Genomic DNA, 22,743 nt, shown 5'->3' with positions numbered 1-22,743 from the left:
AGTGGTCTGTAGTAAGGTCTTTTGTTTCCCTTATATATGGAATCTTGTCATCTGCCAATAGGTATAATTTCACTTCCACCTTTCCAAATCGTATCCCTTTAATGTCTTTTTCTTGCCTAATGGCTCTGGCTAAAATTTCCAGAATACACTGAATAGCAATGATGAAAGTGGGCATCCTTGTCTGGTTCCAGATCTTAGTGGAAATGCTGGCTGTGGTTTTGTTTTTGTGTATCTTTGTTATCGAGATGTGTTTCTTGTAGGCAGCAAATAGATGGGTTTTGTTTTAATTCATTCATCCAGTCTGTATCTTTTAACTAGAGAGTAGAGTCCATTTACCTTCAAGGTTACTTTTGCTAAGTGATCACGTGGCCCTGCCTTTTTTCCATAAATATTCCTATTGGTTGCTTTGGATTTCCTTTGTACTGTCACTAGGAGATTTTCTGGGTTCACGTTCTTTCATAATGATGACTGTGTTTCTGTGTGTAGCACATCCTTAAGCATCATTTGTAAGAATGGGTGAATGATGACACATTCTTTCAATTCCTGTTTGTTATGGAAGCTCTTTATTTCACCTCCATTTATAAATGTGAGTTTGTGTGGTACAGCATTCTGGGTTCACCTTCTTTAAGACTTGGACTATGTATTTCCCTTATTTCCTAGCCTGTAGTGTTTCTGATGAGAAATCAGCTGTGAGTCTAATTGGAGATCCTCTGAAAGTAATCCTGTTTTTTTCTTGTGCATCATTGAGAATCTTTATGTTTTACTGTTGCAAGCTTGGCTGCAGTGTGTCATGGTTCAAGAAATCCATACATGACATGGATAAAAAATTTGCCTGTGAGATTGAGTTTTTTTAAAAAGAAATCACACTGAAATACTAGAAATGAAAAATTTTATATGTCAAAAAAGTCCGTGGTAAGCTTTAACAATAGACTTGTTGAGTCAGAAGAAAGAATATGCAAGCTAGAAGTAAGATCTTTGTAAATTTCTCATCAGTGGGGAAAAAAAATGCCATTTTATTCATCTCCCCACCTCCTTGCCAATTTTCTTGTAGAAATATTAACTTCCCATTTGTGGGACTTTTACCTTAATCTACTGATACTCAGCATATTTCTGTTTATGTTTTAACCCTGCTTCACTATATGTATATTCGGTTTCCTTCCTCTATTTTAATTATTGCCTTGATTTATCTCTCCTAAAATACCCTACATCCTTTTCTCACTCAGTTGTCTTAATTTTTACATGTATAAAACATGTTAATTACAAATGTATTTTGTGTAATAATTTGGCAGTCAAGGTATTGTCATTAGCATCTGTCTCCTCAATGACAGTTGTGGTTGGAAGAGCACTGGATCAGGAATGAGTTAGTTTCTTATTCCTCTTCCAGTATAACCAGTATGTAATGTGGTCTTATTTATAACTTGAAGAACAAGATCTTTATGCCTATCTTACATGCCTTCTAAAAGTGAAATGATAATATGATTGAAAATGCTTTTCAATTTAAAAGTACTCAATATAAAGTCAAGGTACCGAGTTATTATAATAGATATAATTTATTTATTTTTATTATTTTTTTATTTTTGACAGGCAGAGTGGACAGTGAGAGAGAGAGACAGAGAGAAAGGTCTTCCTTTTGCCGTTGGTTCACCCTCCAATGGCTGCCACGGCCGGCGCGCTGCTGCCGGCACACTGCGCTGATCTGAAGGCAGGAGCCAGGTGCTTCTCCTGGTCTCCCATGCGGGTACAGGGCTCAAGCACTTGGGCCATCCTCCACTGCACTCCCGGGCCATCGCAGACAGCTGGCATGGAAGAGGGGCAACCGGGACAGAATCTGGCACCCTGACCGGGACTGGAAACTTGTGTGCCAGCACCACTAGGCAGAGGATTAGCCTGTTGAGCCATGGCGCCGGCCAATAATAGATATAATTTAAAAGGTTAAATGGCTTTCAGTCAGGTAGCTCTGAATGAGGACAGTGTGAGTCTGAGTAGGAATTAGCTGGGAGGACAGGGTGGGTGACACAGCAATTCAGAGAGGCAAAATCATGCGCACAATGCAGTTATGAGATAAATTGATTGGATAGGGTGTAGGTGAGTAACATAATATTTGCATTTCCAGAAATGTATTCTGATTTCACTGTTGATGACAGATTGGACAGGAAGCAAACAAGAGTTAGGGAGACTCATGAGGAGGCTGTTGCATGTAATAAAGGTTCACACTGAGAACTTGAAGCAACATAAATGTAGAAAGAAAAGACTCTATGCAAAAGTCCCTGGTGAGATAGGATCTAAGGGACTTGCATTCTGATATGGTTGTAGAAAACCATTTACTAAAATATTTTTTAAATTATTTTGTGGCTTCTGATGTAGGTGGATTCCTCACTATTCGCTGAAATAGAGTCCAGAAGATGGTTTAAAGGAAAGAGTCAGTTTGAATCAGGGCATGTTAAATTTGAAGTATTTATGATATATTAAAATTCATGTAGTAGCACACTTAAAAACTCCCTGTTAGTATTAAACTGTAAAGCCAATTATTTTAATGTTATTAGTTGGCAGCGTTTTGGGAACTTTAGCCTTTCTCAAGCCATCATCTTAAATTATGAATTGCTTCCTATTCCCTCTATTCCTTCGTTTCCCCTACTGTAACTGACTTTGAGGAGTTGTATGACTTGTGCTTTAACTTCTCCCTCCATGGCATTGTAGCCTGTCTTGGTTTATTCTTTTTTTTTTTTTTTTTTTTTTAAGGCTTCTCTGGCCAAGTTGCCTAGTTTACGTTTCCTTTCAGTCACTGACAGTGTGATAGTAAGTTGATTATGAGCTATCAGGAGGTCAGGAGGAGTGTAGACAGGGTTTCAGAAACAGAATGCATGTTTACAGGACAGCAAGGGCTGTTGTGATAGTGTGACTATTGCAGTAGCTTCCATAGTTGTTATTTTAGAGTAGCAATTGCCCTTCATACTTGAGAATTCAAGAACCACCTACTGTGTATAATTTGTAGGCATACTCTTAACATTTTTACAACTACACCTAGATGTGAAGGGGGAGAAAGCTGTGGAATCGATTCTTGCAAACATTTTAAAAGGATTGTAGGTAAATGTTAATAATAGTCTGGCTAAATATAATAAAAATCTACTTTTTTTATTTTTATTAAATTGACAGGTAATCTACCCCTTTTTAAGGACTCCTGGTCATAGTGTATGATTTCCTCCCTCCCTCCCTTCCTTCCTTCCTTTCAACAAATAGCCATTTACTTGTACCTGCAAACATCAACCTCTGACTGCCTTTTTAAAAAAATTTTAGCTGGGGCCCGGTGCTGTGGTGCAGTGGGTTAATGCCCTGGCCTGAAGTGCCAGCATCCAATATGGGTGCTGGTTCTGGTCCCGGCTACTCCACTTCCGATCCAGCTCTCTGCTGTGGCCTGGGATAGCAGTGGAGGATGGCCTAAGTCCTTGGGCCCCTGCACCCGCGTGGGAGACCCGGAGGAAGCTCCTGGCTCCTGGCTTCGGATCGGCGCAGTTCCTGCCTTTGCGGCCAACTGAACTGGGGAGTGAGCCATCGGATGGAAGCTTTCTCTCTCTCTGCCTCTCCTCTCTCTGTGTAACTCTGACTCTCAAGTAAAAAATAAATAAATCTAAAAAAAAATTTTTTTTGACTGCTTTTTAGAGAGCGAGCGAGCAAGTAAGCATGTGTGTCAGCTCATATTCACTGGTTCACACCCTACATTCCCACAATGGCCAGGACTTAGCTGGGTAGAACCTGGTTCAGGAACGATAGTCCATGTTTCCCATGTGGGTGGTAGGAACCCATTTGCTTAATCCGTAACTACTGCGCCCCAGGTGTGTATTAGCAGGGTGAAGTCAGGAGTCAAGTACAGGTATCTTACCCAGGTACTCCAGTTTGGAGTGCAGACACCTTAACCACTAGGCCAAATGCCTGCCCTTCGTAATGCCCGTTTAAAATCATTTCAAGGGTGCTTTCAAATGTCTAGGAACACCTATTAGTTCACAAGTAAATGCACGTTTTGAGATGCTATAGAATGCCAGTGCAGAAGACATAAATGAGATGAGGTTAAAAATTTGTAGTTATTTGTTAGAGTGGCATTTTAGTGATGAACAGTATTTTGTTATTTATGTTTTTATGTAAAAGGGAAAAGGAATACTTAGTTTTAAAATTCTGAACCTATGTGGAAATCCATAGGCTAGCAGGTAAATATAATTCCTTAGATTTTTTTAAATGGGAAATCATATTTATATGAAAAAATTAGATATGCTTTCCCTTTTATTACTCTGATTGTAACATTATGAAATTACTATTCCCAAATTCTTGATTCCAGTTTTAGTAGTTATTTTCCCAATTCCTTCAGTTGTAATCTTTAGAAAATCTTGTCAATGGGACCTGGCACCGTGGTATAGTAGGCTAAGCATCTGCCTGTGTTATCAGCATCCCATTTGGGTGCCAGTTCATGTCTAGACTGCTCCTCTTCCAATCCAGTTCTCTTCTAATGGCCTAGGAAAGCAGGCTAAGATGGCACAAGTACCTGGGCCCCTGCACCCTCATGGGAGACCCTAAAGAAACTCCTGGTTCCTGGCTTTGGATCAGCTCAGCTCCAGCCATTTGTGGACATTTGGGGAGTGAACCAGCAGATGGAAGACCTTTCTGTCTCTCCCTCTGTCTGTAACTCTGCCTCTCAAATAAGTAAATAAAATTGTTTTGAAAAAGAAAAAGAGGCCGGCGCCATGGCTCAATAGACTAATCCTCCGCCTGCGGCGCCAGCACACCGGGTTCTAGTCCCAGTTGGGGCGCCAGATTCTGTCCTAGTTGCCCCTCTTCCAGGCCAACTCTCTGCTATGGCCCGGGAGTGCAGTGGAGGATGGCCCAGGTCCTTGGGCCCTGCACCCGCATGGGAGACCAGGAGGGAGCACCTGGCTCCTGGCTTCTAATCAGCGCAGTGTGCCGGCCGCAACGGGCCGGCCGTAGCGGCCACTTGGGGGTTGAACCAACGGCAAAGGGAGACCTTTCTCTCTGTCTGTCTCTCACTGTCCACTCTGCCTGTCAAAAAAAAAGAAAAGAAGAAAAAAAAAGAAAGAAAGAAAAAGAGATATCTCATCAGTGTACAAGAGTTTGCATTGCTTTGTTTCACTCTGCCCCTGACTTTCAGCTCTGATATTAAGCCATTATTTTAGTTATAGTTAAAATGAGATATGCATGATGGATTTGCAGTTACACTGCTAACCTCTACACACACAAATGCCTAATCACATCTAATCATGATTCCTGCCTAATGTCAGACTCTTGCTGTCATTCCAGCACCAGCAGATGGTGGGGCTAGACCCCTGGGGCAGTCTGTCCCAGTGTTCTAATGTTGAGCTTCTGGTACCAATGTTCCTAAAAGAAAGCATTTTAGCATGACAGTTGAAGTCAGTTCCATTTGGCTTTTTGCTAAAAGTGAAAATTTTAATTAATGGGTCTTAGGTATCAGATTTTCAGATGTTCTTAAAACCTTAACTTTTAGATATGTGTCTTTAACTTAGAATCCTGGATAATCCAGAAGTACCTGGGACAATGATTTTTAGATTCTTTGACCAAGGCTCATGATTAGAAATACTTTTTACAAATGGTAATGCTTTCATGTACAATTACATGTGCATGCACATAATTCAAACCACGATTTCACTAGCAGTGCTTCATCTTACTATTTGCAATTTCTTTTGTATTTTTCATTTTTGTTGTTAAGTGTATTACTCTTAAGAAATTGCTGGGGGCTGGTGCTGTGGTATAGCAGGTAAAGCCGTCACCTGTCATGCCTGCATCCCATGTGGGCACCTGTTGAAATACTGGCTGCTCCACTTCCAATCTAGCTCCTTGTTAAGGTGTCTGAGAAAGCAGCAGAAGATGGCCCAAGTGCCGCGGCCCCTGCCATCCATGTGGGAGTCCTGGATGAAACTCCTGGCTCCTGGCTCAGCCTGGCCCAGCTCTGGACATTGCAGCCATTTGGGGAGTGAACCTGTGGATGGAAGATTTCTTTCTGTCTCTCCCTCTTTCTCTAATTCTGCCTTTCAAATAAATAAACCTTTAAAAAAATTGGGGGTCTTTGCTCATTAAATAGATTTCAGAACTTGCTAATAGGTTGGGACCCACAGTTTGAAAAATGTTATTAAATAATCAATACATTTATAAAGAAATACATTACTTTGTGTGGACTTCCTAAAACTAATTCTGTTAAAATGGTATTTCTGCTCATTTGATCACATCATCACATCAGCTGCTACATACTTAAGACATTTGGGGGCTTCTTTATTGCATTTATTCCTTGGTATTTGTAGTTATGAGCAGTTTTTCTAGTCTAAGACACTAACATTGATAAGTATGATTTAGCTTTGCTTATTTAGCAGAAGTGATGGAAATTTGGGCAATGACATTTCTAACTAAAGTTAATTGAGAATTCTATTATCACTTCCCTGCATTGTTCACGTATATTAATTTTACTTCCTTGAACTTTTCTTTACTTACATCATTATTCCAAGTACTGCTATTATCTAATATTTTAATAGGTCGTTCTTTCATAACAGACATGAAGACCCTTTGTTTTATATGCTCTTCATTTATATTTTAACCAAAAGAAAGCAGATACCTCTTTCATTTCTAAATCTCCAAGTAGAGTTCTGATTGCCACTAACTTCTGTTGTTTAGTGTTTCTGTAGTATTATAAAGAACCATATAGTTTACATGAAATGTGGTACTATGCTGTTATAACTGAATTCAAAAGACATATAGAAAAACATTCCTGCTCTATTAAGACAGGGTTGCAACTTACATGGAAAGGTATCATTGGTGTGCTAATGATATATTTAGTAAGAATCTTTGTAGTTTGGCCATAGATAGGCAAAATACAATATTGTGAAGTGTTTTTGTGCAGATTAAAACTCAAAATAAAAGCAGATTGGGAACAGAAGGTAATTTTATTTAAGCATACATTTGAGTGTATCTTAAAACTATAATACCTATTATGAACTGGGAAAATTGTTGAAGAATTTGCAATAGATAAAGTTGTCAGCATTAGCCTTAAAGATTTTCATTGAAACTCTTTGTATCTATCTCTTTCAGATATGGAAACGAGTGAAAAAATACAAGGAAGTGGAATACTTCAGTTGTTTGCAAATCTGTTGACTCCACAGTCTTCCTGCACAGCCAAAGTAGCTAACATCATAGCAGAAGTAGCCAAAAATGGTGAGGTTTTCCTCAAGAACTTTTCTGCTGGGAACATCTTCAGTTTTACACCTTACTTGTCAGTATGTTTTATTAATTTATGTTTTGGTAGATTAGATGTTTTTTTATTTCTATTTCTCTTTTCTTTGACTATTTTCAGGTAATTGTTTTATATGACTATTGCTATAGTCATTTTACTCATACATTTGTCATTTGCTATTTCATTCTTCTAGAATAGAATAAAGAGAAAGAACTACTAGTCCCAGATATATTTGCATTATTTTTTACTTTGGGTATAAGATTCTTGAGCTTGCCACTGAGTCATTCATCTTCATTGCCACAGGAGATCTTACATTTTCTAATATATATGTTGGTTTTACCCAGGTAAACTCACATATTTGTTTTTTGTTTTTATTTTATCTATCCTTCTGACATTATACTTGATTAGTGCAGTTAGAATATGTGTTCTGTTTTTGACACTTTCATGGAAAGCATATGTTTCTTAAATTTTTGTATTTAAGAATACTTAATGATTTCTACTTTCTTTGATCTAATGGTTTCTACTTTATTTATTTTTGTTTTGGCCTCCCTGTTGTAGAACTCCCCCCACTCCTCACCCCAAGAACTTTTCACTTCTCTGCAGAATCTAATTTTCTTTCTTTTTTTTTTAAGTTCATTACCATTGCTCTACTTATCAGATTTTTCAGATTAGACATCTGTTAGACTATTGGCCAGCCTGTTATACACACTGGACTGGACTCAGAATCCAGCCAGCTGTGACCAAGTAGCAGGTTTATATGGTGTGAATTTAGCAGGTATATGTAGCAGGAACTCTTTTGAATAAGAATGACTGCCGCAACCATTCTGATGCTTTTCCAGTATAATATACGTGTTATTTTAAACATTTAAACACACACATACACAGAGAATAATATCATGTCTTTAAGATTAGCTAAGCTGGCTGCCACTCTTTCTTAAAAAATGAATTTTCTAAAAAGGAAAGGGTTTGTTAGGAGTTTACTTTCTCCAGAGATTGGCAGTTTTTCCTTTTACATTTTCTGAGATTTGAGCACTAGTCTATAACTGCCTTATCCTTATGTTTTTTAGTAAAAAAGTGGTTCAGAAAAGTTTCATCTGATTGCAAAATTTTCCTATAATTATTTATTTTCCATTATTTTCAAGAATACCTGAAGCTATGATTGTAGAGTCAAAGTTTTGACAGTGGTATCATGTGGACAGTGAGAATGTAAAAACGGAGTAAAATAATAGCAAATTGATGTTGCCATTGCTTGAAGAATGCCAACAACACAATAAAACAACAAGTTCTATTTGTGAAGTATATCTTTTATTTTCAGAATTTATGAGAATTCCATGTGTGGATGCCGGATTGATTTCACCACTGGTACAGCTGCTAAATAGCAAAGACCAGGAAGTGCTGCTTCAGACGGGTAGAGCTCTAGGAAACATATGTTATGACAGCCGTAAGTGTTGTACATCAGCAGTACACTTCTCCATTTTACAGAATTATGATTTTCAGATTAATTTCACTTTGTAGTTATGACCAGCTTTTCTAGTCTAAGACACTAACATTGATAAGTATGATTTAGCTTTGCTTATTTAGCAGAAGTGATGGAAATTTGGGCAATGATATTTCTAACTAAAGTTAATTGAGAATTCTATTATCACAAGTCTAATTTTCAGAGGAAAGGAAGTCTATTTCTAAGAAATTAGGACTTTAAATTTAGCAGACATGTGAATGTATATCTTTTCAGTTGAGTTTTGTTGAAACACTCATGAATGAGAATGCTTATGGACAGTATTTTAAAATTTCGCATACATTTTTAATTACTTGCAGTTTAGTAAAAACCATTCATAAAAGCCATTATCTTTCCAAAAGCTAGATTGGCCTATTGCATTTGCATTGACTCCATTCCTATGTATCATTATGTCATTGTCATCTTCACCACCTTCTGTGATACACTGTTCTACCAGGCAAAGCAAAAGCAAGATCTCAGCTATGGGTACATTGCAAAAATGTTACAATTGCTACAAATAAAAAAATACAGAGAAATCTTGAGTATATTCAATTTAATTAGGCTTTTCTTAGTTTACTGTTTTCTGAACCAGAAACATATTTATCATTCACCTTTAAAACCTTGTAGGAATTTAGTTTTATTTATGTAATTAGGATAACTTTTAATGCTAATTTCCTGTTGAGTTTATATCTCAAGTTGTATTTTCTTATATACACAAAGACATACCCCTTTTATAATAGACAGTGCTTCCAAAAGTGATTTATGTGCATGAAACAGATAGAAAATAAGGGCCTAAGCATATTAATTTATGATATAAGAAAGAAGTAGGAAAAAAACAAATTCTATTGTTGATAACTGGTCTATAACAGTAGTGGTAAGGCAAACCTTATTTGTTCTTTATTTTTCTGAATCATGTTACAATAGCTATTAAGTATGGAAACGCCAGTGATACATATGAGGACATGGATATCTTAATATTATTCTTAATTTACAGTTTCTAACATTCTGTTCTGCCTGTAAATTTACCGATCTCCTTCAGTTCTTTTTATCCTCAGATATTAGCTTTATTTACTTTTTAACTTTGCATTTTAAAATTTAGGATTTTTATTCAGTGACACAGCTTATTAAATGCTCTCAAGAATAAAGCATTTAATATGTGTTTTATGATTAATATTGGCAACATACATTTAAAAGATATCTACAGAATGATAGTCAAAGATTGATGCATATATTTGGAGAATTTTGATTATTATCAATATTGTTTTTATCCTTCTTCTGTTTAGTTACTAGAATTTAAGGCTACCAAAAATATTCTTTAAACTTTGTTCAGCATAGTTATTCTTGAATTACATATTATTTGCATATAGGGACTGTTAGCTGCTTTGCGTAGTTTTTTCCTGGAGTTCTTATTAATATTGGCAAAATAGAGAAAACACACAGTGATCATTTGTCTTGTGTTGCTGTGTTGTTGATGAGCACAGTTGTTTTACCTCCCATGTACTCCAAAGAATTCTGAAGTTGAGATAATAAATGTCCAGTTAATAAATTTATTATTTTGATGAAACTAAAGTCCTTGTCCATTTATAGTGTATTAGGTAATATGCAGTATAAAGTTCTGTGGTAATGTTTTATACCATGAAGTAAATTTTTTATTAATTATAAATATTTATAACTGTTCTTCATCATAGTTAAATGAGTAATTAAGCATAATGAATATTTTTATGCACTTGGACCTTAGTTAAGGAAAATGAAGTTTGCAGTTTTAAAAAAAATGAATAAAGTGATTTATTACTGTAAATCATGTTGTGAAAATTTATTCATTGTCCATTCTGTCTTATGCATATTATTCCATAAGATTGTGTGCTTTCTTATCCTATTATCTGAACTTGAATTTTTTGAACTCCTTAGTGATTTATCCAAAATTCTTATAGAGAAACTACACTGTCTATTTTTAAATTACAAGATGATATAAAAGTTTGTAAGTGTGATGCCATGTGGTTGACTTGTGAATTTACTTGACATTTAGTTCTCCTTTTATTTTGTGATAATTGGGAGTTTCAAAGAACTTAACAATTAGACTTCTCTTTTTAAGTTTTTAATAGCCTCTATTTTAATTAATTCTTAAGCCACCTTCTCTCTCAGGAATATAATGCTTCTTTTTTTATGCTCCTTTTTTTTTTTTTTCCCTTAACAGTAAACTAAACCTGACAGGTTTGTAAATATAAAGAACCTTGTTCTTCCAAATAAAATATATTTAAAAATTCTCACTTGTGTCTTATCAAGCATACTTGTCAGACTCATCAAGTGACCTACAGTAATTAATTAATTAATTAGAGAGGCAGAGACATAGAGCTTCCATCTGCTGGTTCACTCTCCAAATGCATGCAATGGCCAGAGCTAGGGCAAAGCTGAAGCCGGGAGCAGGAAACTCAATTCAGGTCTCCCACATAGGTGGCAAGGACTTGAGTACTTGAACCATCACCACCACCATGGCCTTCCAGGGCCTCCATTAGCAAGAAAGTGTAGTCAGGAACCAGAGCTGGGTTTCAAACTCAGGCATTGTGATGCAAATATGTCTCAATTGCCGTCTTTACTGCTAGGCCAAGTGCCTGCTCTGGCTTAACTTTTATTAATGTATTGTAAGTGAAAAAAATTTTCAGTATGGATTTATTCAGGGTGATGATAGGCTTACAATAGATAGGAAAAATGGCATATGCAGAAAATGCTATAAGGAATTCACTATTGGAAATCAGTATTTCAGGAATTTGTAAGTGTTTTAGCAAGTAAAGCATTTTCTAACAGCTTATTTGAAAGGAAGGAAGCTCTCTCTGTAAAAAAATAAGATAAACTTCTTACCATAAAATTCATGGAAATCATTGGGGGAAAAGTAGGTCAGATTTTGGTTTTACCAGCCTTGACAGTTCCCGTTTTAGGAACTCTTCCTAATGGAAGAAAATGATCTTATATAATGCTAACATCAAGTAACAGATTGATATATCTACTAAATGGGATGAAATGAGACTTTGTTGCTGATGAACTTTTTTGTATTCCAGTCTCTGTCTTGCATGAAGAGATGAAAGAATCACTGGCTAGGAACATTTTTTCACTAAAATGCCCGGTCTTTTTTTTCTTTCATTCTAGAGAGCCTTCAGTCACTTCATTTATGTGTTTCTCTTTCGAAGTATCCAGACTTCTACTGTTAGCAACGTTTAAAAACTCTTTGCCCTTTAACTTTGCCAAATAAACCTTTTAATGAGAAGTTTGACTTATTTCAAATCACGGAACAGTGAAAAGTTGTGCTTCAATTTGGAAAGAAATCAGCAAAGCTGTGCTTTTGATAAGATATAGCAGGGAATATGGCTTTAGATAAAAATAAGCAGCAGCCAGTTTCAAAAATGCCTACCTTTGGCCTATTTCATTAGATATCCATCTCAAAGGTGATATAAGTTTTTTCTCTTCTTGTTTGGCTGTCATTGTGGTATTCCCTTCTCTCAGTGATTTGCTTTGTTTGTGTAAGTGTACACATTTTAAGTTGCTGGTGTATTTAAATTACCTTAAAGTTTTGAAAGGCTTCATGTTAAACTCCCATCCTATATTTATAATCCCATCAGATAAATTCGTGATTAGAGAGATTGAGATTTTTGGAAATTACTGCTTGAGGTCAGGAAATAAATGATATTTGATGTACTGCTTAAAGAATACTAATGGAGGCTAGAGAACCACGATGACATGAAATTAAATATTTGTGCCTTTTTACTTAGAGGGGAAGAAAAATTATCACATTTTAAAATTAATTATGCCATTTTCTAAAAGTTAAATTACCGCTTATTATATAATTAGTCCTACTGGAAAGATAAGCACACTTAAGAGTGACAGTAGCACACTTATGCTGTCTTACTTGATAATAGAAAAAATTGTGGTCTTGGTCACTGTTGAGTAAATATTCAAAAGGAGGTAGTATTACTGCTTGCCAAAACCAGTGTTTATGAAGTAAATAAAACATTGCTTGTTTCTTTGGCTTCAACTATAAATGGGAAGGATGTTCAGATAGGTGTAATGTACCTATTTATATATTTGGGATTCCTATTGTGTTACACTCTTAATATGAAGGAAGAAGAAAGAATTTGCAATTCTGACTGCAAATGCTGAAAAAGTTAGCAATAACTCTGCAATATTTTGTAATGTAAATTGGTCAGATAAATGTGCATTAATACAGTACAGATATGCTTTGAAATTGCCTATCAAAGTATATTTGTAGCAGTTTGTATTTTTTTTAATACTTAGCATTAAAATAAATAGAATCAGTAAGTTACATAAAAAGATTCCTCAACATTTATGAGTCAATCTTATATTTTATGAATCAGTTTATCAAAGTATTTCATTCACAAAAATATACGTTGCTGCTTTTAGTGATGTAATTATGAATATTATTACATGAAAATACTTCATTGTAAAGATGTCCTAAATATATTGATTGAAGCTGATGTTGTTTTATAACCCTGTCATATACACAGAAAAGTTTATGCCTCTCTGTCCCAAAAGATTTTTATATAGTAAAGAAAATAACATGCATAAAGGAACATTATGAGGGCTAATTAGCAGAGTACACACTTAAAAAATGTTGTTTTTGATAAGAATAAAAATAAATGGATGATGAAAGTATTAATTGCAACTCTTTTTTAATGCATTGCTTAGAACAGAAATAGAATTCACTTAAAGTTAATATAGATGTATAAAATTCTAATATGTCCCTGTGGGAGCCTGATTCTGCAAATAGATACATTTCCCAGCTCTACTGTTTATTAATTTGTCATTTAACCTGTCTGATTTTAGTTCCCTCATTGGTAAAATAGGCTTATTATATGGATGAAGTAAGATTATATGTAGAATCCAAGAAATAGTATTGAGTACTTTAGTAAAGGTATCTCTGTTTGAGTAGTGTAGACCAAATATATTGATTTTTGGTGCTGAACTTGCTTCAAGGATACAACTTAAAAATTTGAAGAAGTTTTAACTTGAATATATTTTCTAATTTTAAATCAAAATACAGTTCTACTGTGCATTCACTATGCCCGACATTTTCAGTGTTTGTTTTAAAGATTTATTTATTGATTTGAAAGGCAGAGGGAGATAGAGAAAGGTCTTCTATTTACTGGTTCACTCCCCAAATGGCTGCAATGGCAGGAGCTGGGCCAGGCTGAAGCCAAGAGCTTCATCTGGGTCTCCTACATGGGTGGTAGGGCCCGAGGAATTGGGCTATCACCCACTGCTTTCCCAGGCACAAGTAAGTGGAGCCGTCGGGACTCAAAACGGTGCCCATATGGGAAGCAGGTGTCTCAAGTGGCAACTTAACCCTCTGGGCTACAACAGCAACCTTCAGTGTATTCTATAATACATCCAAATTCTGTTGTCTGTGACCAGAAGAATACTTGTCTTTGAGTTTTGAGCCACTTGTCAGATTGATAAAACAAAAATCAGATTTGCATGAAAATATTTAAAAACATCACATTGGTGGTGGTTACATGAATTAATACATATGAAAAAATTGTTTAGAATCATACATGTCCAGACACACACTAGAACATGTATAAACTAATAAAATCTGAATATGATCTGTAGATTATACAAGTCTCAATTTCCTGGTTGGGATGCTGTACTAGTTATACTGTGTTGTTATTCGAAGAAAATGAGTGGCAAGTACATGAAATCTTATCCTTTTTTTTTTGATACCTTCCTGTGAGCCAATGACTATGTCAAAATAAAAAGTTTACTGCAATCCCCATACCCAGGAGGCGTATGTGTGCTCTCTTTATGGGAAATCACCTTATTTTTAGCTGTTCTTGAGGCAGAATGTGGGAGGAATATATACACACATACACATACAATTCTAAAGTTTGGTCCACAATACTCATTTTTAACCAGGTTTTGCAATTCAGGTGGAAGATAAAATTGCTTCTGATTTTTTCTCCTTCCAAATTAGACTTTCAGAAAACAGCCAACCAAATCAAGAGCCTCAAAATAAAGAGGGAGTTCATATTTGTTAGGTGAGAACCAAATGGACAACAGAGTAAATTTCCTAAAGAAGGGATAATTGGTGGAGAAAGATCAGAGACAAAAAGTAAATAAATAAATAAGAAATGAAATCAGAAGCCCAAGTAAATAGGTTTCAATAGGTTGGTATTAGAATGAGAAAGAACATTTTTCCCTTAGAGAAAAATTATAGAAGTGAAAGGCTGAAAGAAAGGCTTTGAAGTCATAAAGAGCACAGTCAGAGGCCTACCTTGGCCTTCCAAATTCCAGGTCCTGCCTCTTCCCAGTGAAGTAAAAGTCCATAAAAGAGAGCAGCAGGGAGATTCAGAGAAACTTGAGTGGGGTAAAGTTCAGGACTGGAGCTGTGGAATGTGTTATAAACAGTCATGAAGATAGGATTTCGGGTTTTTTTTTTTTTTTTTAAATAGCTGAAATTGTTGTATAAGTTTACTGTATTTAGAGATCTTGATTTTACATCAGTTTATTAATATGTTTTGCATACTTAAAGTGTGTGTAGCTAAGGAGTTACTTTGTGTACACAGGAAAAATCTACCAAAAATAACTTGAAGAAATTGGTATTTTTATGATAGCAGCATGTTGTTTAGATTGGAATAGGAAGAGATGTGAGGCAGAGATAATCAGGAAGCTGATATAGGAGAAACCAAGTGTGATGTAGCAGTGAGAATAAAATTAAAATGCAAAGTGAGAGACAGTACCCAGATTGGGTTGTTTATTGTCAGTATGGTTTTTTCTTAGGTAGCACTGCACCAAGGTTAAGTAATGTTAATACTTAACCATTCAGATAATTTACACTTTGAGGAACTACAGTCTTCCCATTTTTTTATTTGATATCAAATTGAAACCTCTTGTGTATTGAAAGAGTATTAGAGAGGCTGGCATCCTGGCTCACTGGGCTAATCCTCCACCTGCGGCACCGGCACACCGGGTTCTAGTCCCAGTTGGGGCGCCGGATTCTGTCCCGGTTGCCCCTCTTCCAGTCCAGCTCTCTGCTGTGGCCCGGGAGTGCAGTGGAGGATGGCACAAGTCCTTGGGCCCTGCACCCGCATGGGAGACCAGGAGGAAGCACCTGGCTCCTGGCTTCGGATCAGCGCAGCACACCTGCCGCAACGGGCCGGCCGTAGCGGCCACTTGGGGGGTGAACCAACGGCAAAAGGAAGACCTTTCTCTCTGTCTCTCTCTCTCTCTCTCACTGTCTAACTCTGCCTGTCAAAAAAAAAAAAAAAAAGAGTATTAGAGAGCCTGAGGTTCCTTAAATTGTTATTTTAATAAAAATTAGGTAACAAAGAACACATTATATAGCTGCTTTTTTCCAGTGCTTAGTTAGTTTCCAAGTAGTGCTGTTATGCAAAGCTAATGTCTTGATGAAGTCATGGAATAATAGTTCTGAATAAGTGTTATTAATTGTATAGATGTAAGAGTGTAGGTAGCATGTGAGAGAACATTATTGCGTATGGTAAAATATTAGATGATTTTTCTTGAGTTCCATATGAAGAAGTCATGTTAAACTTTTTTCTCTTGGATAACAGGCTCCCTGCTAGTTTTTGAACCAAAAGCCTGAATGGCCTTTGGAATTTTCCCTCCCTGATTAATAAGTATTAAGCAGATTGGGAAAAATTTTTATGACAATGTTACAGAAAAAAATAACTTCTGTGTGTATGTGGTTTAAATCTGTTCTCCCTTAACTTTGTCAGCCTAATTTCATCTGTAAAAGATGTAATCAAGATTCAGACATACAAAACATGAAATTTTGTAGTCTGCTTATGGAAACCCTATGCATACATGTTATGTTCTAATTTTAAAAGTGTTTTAATTTTTCTAATTTTCTTGTTTAAATTCAGCAAACTTCATGTGCTTTAAATCAAAGCTTTCCCTTCTATATGAGTTTGTTTTCCTTGGCTGGGAAAGCATATGAAATGTACGTGCTAATATTTAAAGGAAAATAATCCACATTCTACCTGCTGAGTGGAATAAACACTTGTATCTCAAGAAACTGTACTGTCTTCAGATTAACTTTTTAAACCATATCTATATTGCACACACATATACACATATCTAATGTTTCTTTTAGATATATTGTAATCTTGTAAAAGAATTTCATATTTAAAATATATGATATAAAATTCGGTTTTTATCATAAAACGTGCTAATAACTTGAAGCAATAAATTATTTACAGTGTTATCTGAATGTTTAAAAGTCATTTCAGGTAATATTTTGGGAAATAATTCAGTTTAATAACTTATTTTACAGTGTGTTTTAAACAGTCTTATTGGTAAAAATAGAAATATTTTGGTATACATTAAAATTGGCAAAAAAATTGTCTTATTGGTAAAAATATAGGGAGTAGTGTTGTAATTTATGGATTCTCTGTTAGAAAGTATCTTTGAAAAAGTGGAATATCAAACAATTTTAACTGACATGAAGTCTGCTGGGCTTAGGAACTAAAACCAATATTGGCAAGCACAACTTAATTTGTCTGTTGAATGCTGTGTCATGACCTATTTTAAACAGCATCTGTGGAACTAGTGCTTTGGGAAGTAGTTTATTTCTTTTCTCCTCCTGATCCAGAATTATGAATGTAAATATATAAATACTGAAATTTTCCAGCATAAATGCAAAAGTTAAATCCAAATATAATATTATCCCTCTTTTTTTTTTTTTTTTTTTTTTTGGACATGTGAGCATTCAGTGGTCATGATGGCTTTTGCTTCATGACTCATTCTTGTAATTTCACTGGTGTAATATTTATAACTTTTGCTTTTATACCTAGTCTTGCATGAATTTTACCTGCACCTGCAACGTGAACAAATTGCTTTTTGAATTTCAGAAAAGGTGTTGGTAGATTAGTATTTTTCATTTGAATGCTTAAAGTGTTTTAAAATGTGTCCTGGGTGCAAAATAGAAATTCACTATTTGTACAAAATTACAGGAGGACATCTAAGCATCAATATTTATTTTTTTCCTTGGTAAAATTCAGAAATATCTTTTAAATCTGTCTTAAAAAATAATGTAAGTATGTCTGTTTACCATTAGCCTGCTCCAGAAAAATAGTGCTTGGCAAAATAAAAAGGCAGTGTATTTAAGAGAAGTGGAAACAATTTATTGCATAATGATTTTGATCAGAATATCCAGTATGTCTGATATTTAAAATATGATAATGCTGTGAATGATTTGGGTCATTGGCTGCCACCTTCTTTAAATATGAATATTCTTTCATATTCTTTTAACACAAGAATGATTTATTGGTCACATTTAGTAATGATTCTACTAATAAAATTCATGTGTTGAGAAAATACATTTATGCTATGTAGACTCAAAGGATAAAAAAATTCTGTCTTGACGGATAAACCTTTTTTCATTTTCCAAATAAAACTTAAGTCTAGATACACTATTGTGCCAAGAATTCAGAAGAGACATGCCATCATAATGAAACAGTAAACTAGTGCAAATGGTTTCTAAAAATTTATTTATTTGAAAGGCAGAAAAATGAGGGTGGATTGGGGTGGGGAAGAGTGAGGGAGAGAGGTCCCCTATCCTCTAGTTTACTCCCCAAATGCCTGCAATAGCCAGGGTTGGGCCATTCCAAAACCATGACCCAGGAATTCAGTCTGATCTCACGTGTGGGTAGCAGGAACCCAACTATTTTTAACCCATTTGAATGTTTTATTCAGTAGGGATAATGAGTAAATGCCAGGAAATTCTTACTCTATGCCTTTGAATTCTTGGGTAGAGATACCAAATGAGTTAACCCACAAATGCTGATTGAACTCATTGTGTTCAAGTCACCGTGCCAGGTGATGGAAATCACACAAGAAAATAAAAGCAAGAAGTGGATCTTTATGAGGATTACACAGGAGGATATAATAAATGGATTCCACAAAAAGAAGATATTTACAGATTGTGACCTTGAATATCAAGGGAATAAACAAGATGATGTAATGGAGAGTATCTGAAGGTGATGGAAGTTCTCTGTGAGAATGCTACTTAAACCGAACTCTGAAAAGTGAGCTTTAAGAGAAGAGGATGAGTATTCCTTAGAAGAGTAGAGCAATTGCAGAAGGGAAAGGATTTAGTATGCTCAAAGAATTTAAGAGACCAGAATGTCTGAAATAGAGCGAACAGGGAGAGAGTTGTGTGATAAGGCTCAAAAAGTAGACTAGATTTAGATCATGAGAAGCCTGATGAATCATCCTGAAATAATGAGGAATCATAGAAAACTAGCAAATGACATGACCTTGTTCAGATTTTAAAAAAACAATGCTTGAAGCAACATGAAAAATGGATTGAGAAAAATGGAAGTTAAGAGCATTTGAGTATTATTTATCCTGTACAAATAATTCTTTATCTTTGATATTTTTCATTTCTGGCATTTCCATGTACTTTCTTATAGTTTCCAAATCTGTGGATGTTATGTAGATCCTTCAATATTTTATTCATAGTTATTTTAGAGTCCTTAACTGATAGTGTGGATCATCTGTACACCAGTCTGGTTCTATTGATTAGCTTTGAAATGTGTTAGGGTTTTTCTTCACTTTAATACATCTCTTATATTGTGCGTTGGCTGCTGGGCAGATGTGTGCAGAAAAATGATAGAGATTGAAATTACTGGGGTAATCTGGAAATGAGCACCTTCTTTTTATGTTAGGCTGTAAGGCTGGGGTGGAGGTCAGGCCAATCCAGTCAGGAGTTGAGTTCACATTTTTTTGTCACTATAGTTACCTTCATGCAGTACATTCCCCAAGTTCCTTCAAATAGTGGACTGCTCTTACCTTTTGCTGGAGGTGATAGAGGCCTTTCCTTTTTTTTTTTTTTTTTACAGGCAGAGTGGACAGTGAGAGAGAGACAGAGAGAAAGGTCTTCCTTTTTGCCGTTGGTTCACCCTCCAATGGCCGCTGCGGCCAGCGCATCGCATCGTGCTGATCCAAAGCCAGGAGCCAGGTGCTTTTCCTGGTCTCCATGCAGGTGCAGGGCCCAAGCACTTGGGCCATCCTCCACTGCACTCCCAGGCCACAGCAGAGAGCTGGCCTGGAAGAGGAGCAACCGGGACAGAATCCGGCGCCCCGACCGGGACTAGAACCCGGTGTGCCGGCGCCGCAAGGCGGAGGATTAGCCTGTTAAGCCACGGCGCCGGCCAGAGGCCTTTTCTTAATGTTCCTGCTTTCCCTTGAACCTTTAGCCATCCATGAAAGCCTTTGCCACAGAGGATTCCCTCAGTGCTCATGCTCCTCTTCCAACAATAGATTTCTGTTAACAAGCACCATGCAGAGTGTCCAACGCTGTTAATATTAGCTTTTGGAGGAAAGGCCCAATTCTAAGTAATACTTTTTAGAAACAAAAAAACCCAGAAAGCTTAAATACATTATGATAAACACTTGTAGAAATGTAATGTCTAGAGCTGTGTAACAAATTGCCACACTTTAAACTAGGTGTCTAAAAAAAGAGCAGTTGGTGTCCAACGTTGTTGTGGTGCAGCAGTTTAAGCTGGTACTTGCGATATCAGCTTCCCATATCAGAGCACTGGTTCCAGTCCAGCTCTCTGCTAAAGTATCTGAGAAAGCAGTGGACGATGGCCCAATTACTTGGGCCCCTGTCACCCACATGGGAGACCTAGACGGGTTTCCAGGATCCTGGCTGAAGCCTAGCTATTGCAGCCATTTGGGGAGTAAACTAAACTGTGAATGGAAGCTTATTCTCTCTCTCTCACTCTCTCTCTCACTCTCACTCTCTCACTTTCACTGTCATTCTACCAGTTAAATAAAGTTTTTTTTTTTTTTTAATTGTTCCACAGTTTTGAAGTTGCAAAGTCTGAAATCAAGGTGTTGGCAGGGCCTTAGCCCCTCTAAAAGTTGTAGAAGGAGGCCTTTTTTTTCTAACATCTGTTCTAGCCTCTTGTTGCCCCAGGTGTTCTTACTGTGTTCACATAGTTGTCATCTTTCACAGCTCAGTATCTTCATGTGAAATATCCTTCCTGCATCTGTTTCTTATATGGAAACCAATCATAGTGGATAAGGACCCACCCCCTGTCTTTCTCTTAGTGAATTATATTTACAACAGCTCTGTGTCCACATATAGTCCCCTTCTGAGATACTGAGAGTTAGGACTTAAATATTTGGTGGTGGGGAGGAGTGCGGGGGGACAGCACAATTTGACCTATAGTGAGTGACAGTGTTCTCTATGCCTCAAATGATCCTGCCATGTCAGTAACATTATATCATACTACTAAAGATATTAAACTGCTAAATCAGAAAAGTTAGATAAAGTATGTACTCATGAGTAAATCTGTCATGATTTTGTTCTTTAATTTTTTAGCAGAATTTTGATACTTGTTTCCTGTTTTAGTTAGATAAAAAGATAGCAATGTAGAGTTTTCTAAAATCACATATAAATGCAAATATTTACAGAATACAAACCACTTGCCACTTGGAGCATTTTCTGCATAAAATTCTGGTGTATTTTAATAATTGTCATTACCTTTACTCATGATGGGATATTTGGAAATTTTTAGTAATTTTCATTTAACGATCTGAAACATCTGTCTTTTTTTTTTTTTTTTTTTGACAGGCAGAGTGGATAGTGAGAGAGAGAGAGAAAGGGCTTCCTTTTTGCCATTGGTTCACCCTCCAATGGCTGCTGTGGCCGGGGCATCTCGCTGATCCGAAGCCAGGAGCCAGATGTTTCTCCTGGTCTCCCATGCGGGTGCAGGGCCCAAGCACTTGGGCCATCCTCCACTGCACTCCCGGGCCATAGCAGAGAGCTGGCCTGGAACAGGGGCAACCAGGATAGAATCCGGCGCCCCAACCAGGACTAGAACCTGGTGTGCCAGCGCCGCAAGGCGGAGGATTAGCCTGTTAAGCCACGGCGCTGGCCCGAAACATCTGAATTACTTAACATGTATGGGTACCATACACTGAGAATTAATGAGCTCTTGAAAGTTTAAAAATCTAGGACTCTGGTCTCAATTGTGCACACTGGTATCTGGCGCCTGCATTGTAGTGCAGTGGCTTAAGCCACCATTTGCAATGCTGGAATTCCATATGGGTGCCAGTTCGAATACAGATTTGAGTTTTGGCTGCTCCATTTCCAATCCAGCTCCCTGCTAATGTCTGGAAAAGCAGTAGAGGAATGGCTCAAGTACTTGGACCCCTGCACTCACGTGGAAGACCTGTATGAAGCTCCTGGCTTCAGCCTGGTGCAACCCTATGCATTGTGGCCTTTTGTGGAGTTTACCAATGGATGGAAGATTGTCTCTCTCTCTCTCTCTCTCTCTCTCTCTCTCTCTCTCTCTCTCTCTCTGCCTCTACGTCTCTCCTTAACTCTGCCTTTCAAATAAAATAAGTCTTTAAAAAATAAAATAAAAAACTAGCTAGTATCAACTAAGAGAACTCAGTACCATTTGTGTCTTTATGTTTAAAATGAGTTTGTTTTGCCTACTGTTTTGAAATATTTGTTCAGAGTATATTATACATTTTCAAAATCTATCATAATAAGCTGTTTGTTCTTAGAGGCTTAAAAGTGCTATAATAATGGTAGTCAGAAGGAAAAACCATGAAGGACTTGATTACAGTAGATTTTGTTCTGGTAGCTTTGTAGTATTATCACTTTTTGTAAACTAACACTAGTAAACTAGGACTGGAGTTTTAATTGCTTTGATAGTAAGCATCTATTCTATTTCAAAATTCTAGACAGTAAACGTTTTCAGAACTCAGCTTTCCAGTTTACCTTCAGAAATTATTTTTTGATTAATGTGTCAGAATTCTTTATAGTTTCTAGTAGTAATTGCTTGGAGAAAATATATTAAGCACCCAAATTATAGTGAATAATGATTGGAAAGCTAAGAGAGCAAGTTGTGAGGCATTTATTCCATTACATTAAACAAATACACACTTCACATTAAGTACCTCCTGTGTGCACAACATAGTATTAGGCACAGAGAGGTTGAAATGAGTAAAAGAGCATCAG

General features: G+C 36.5%; 1 protein-coding gene across 4 annotated transcripts in view; it reads left to right on the top strand.

Annotated features, from left to right (window-relative positions):
• Nucleotides 1-22,743, top strand: part of RAP1GDS1 (Rap1 GTPase-GDP dissociation stimulator 1) — a 177,343-nt gene that overhangs the window by 75,812 nt on the left and 78,788 nt on the right. For all 4 annotated transcript variants that reach the window (XM_062199847.1, XM_062199846.1, XM_062199845.1 and 1 more), the window contains exons 3-4: nucleotides 7,099-7,221; nucleotides 8,556-8,681. In XM_062199847.1, the coding sequence (XP_062055831.1) occupies nucleotides 7,099-7,221; nucleotides 8,556-8,681 (249 nt within the window). The remainder of the gene's footprint in view (nucleotides 1-7,098; nucleotides 7,222-8,555; nucleotides 8,682-22,743) is intronic.

This window comes from Lepus europaeus, chromosome 8 (assembly GCF_033115175.1).
Source record: "Lepus europaeus isolate LE1 chromosome 8, mLepTim1.pri, whole genome shotgun sequence".
In the NCBI taxonomy this organism is placed as follows: domain Eukaryota; kingdom Metazoa; phylum Chordata; class Mammalia; order Lagomorpha; family Leporidae; genus Lepus; species Lepus europaeus.
Note: the sequence above shows the minus strand (reverse complement) of the source record. Positions and strands in the feature narration are given on the sequence as shown.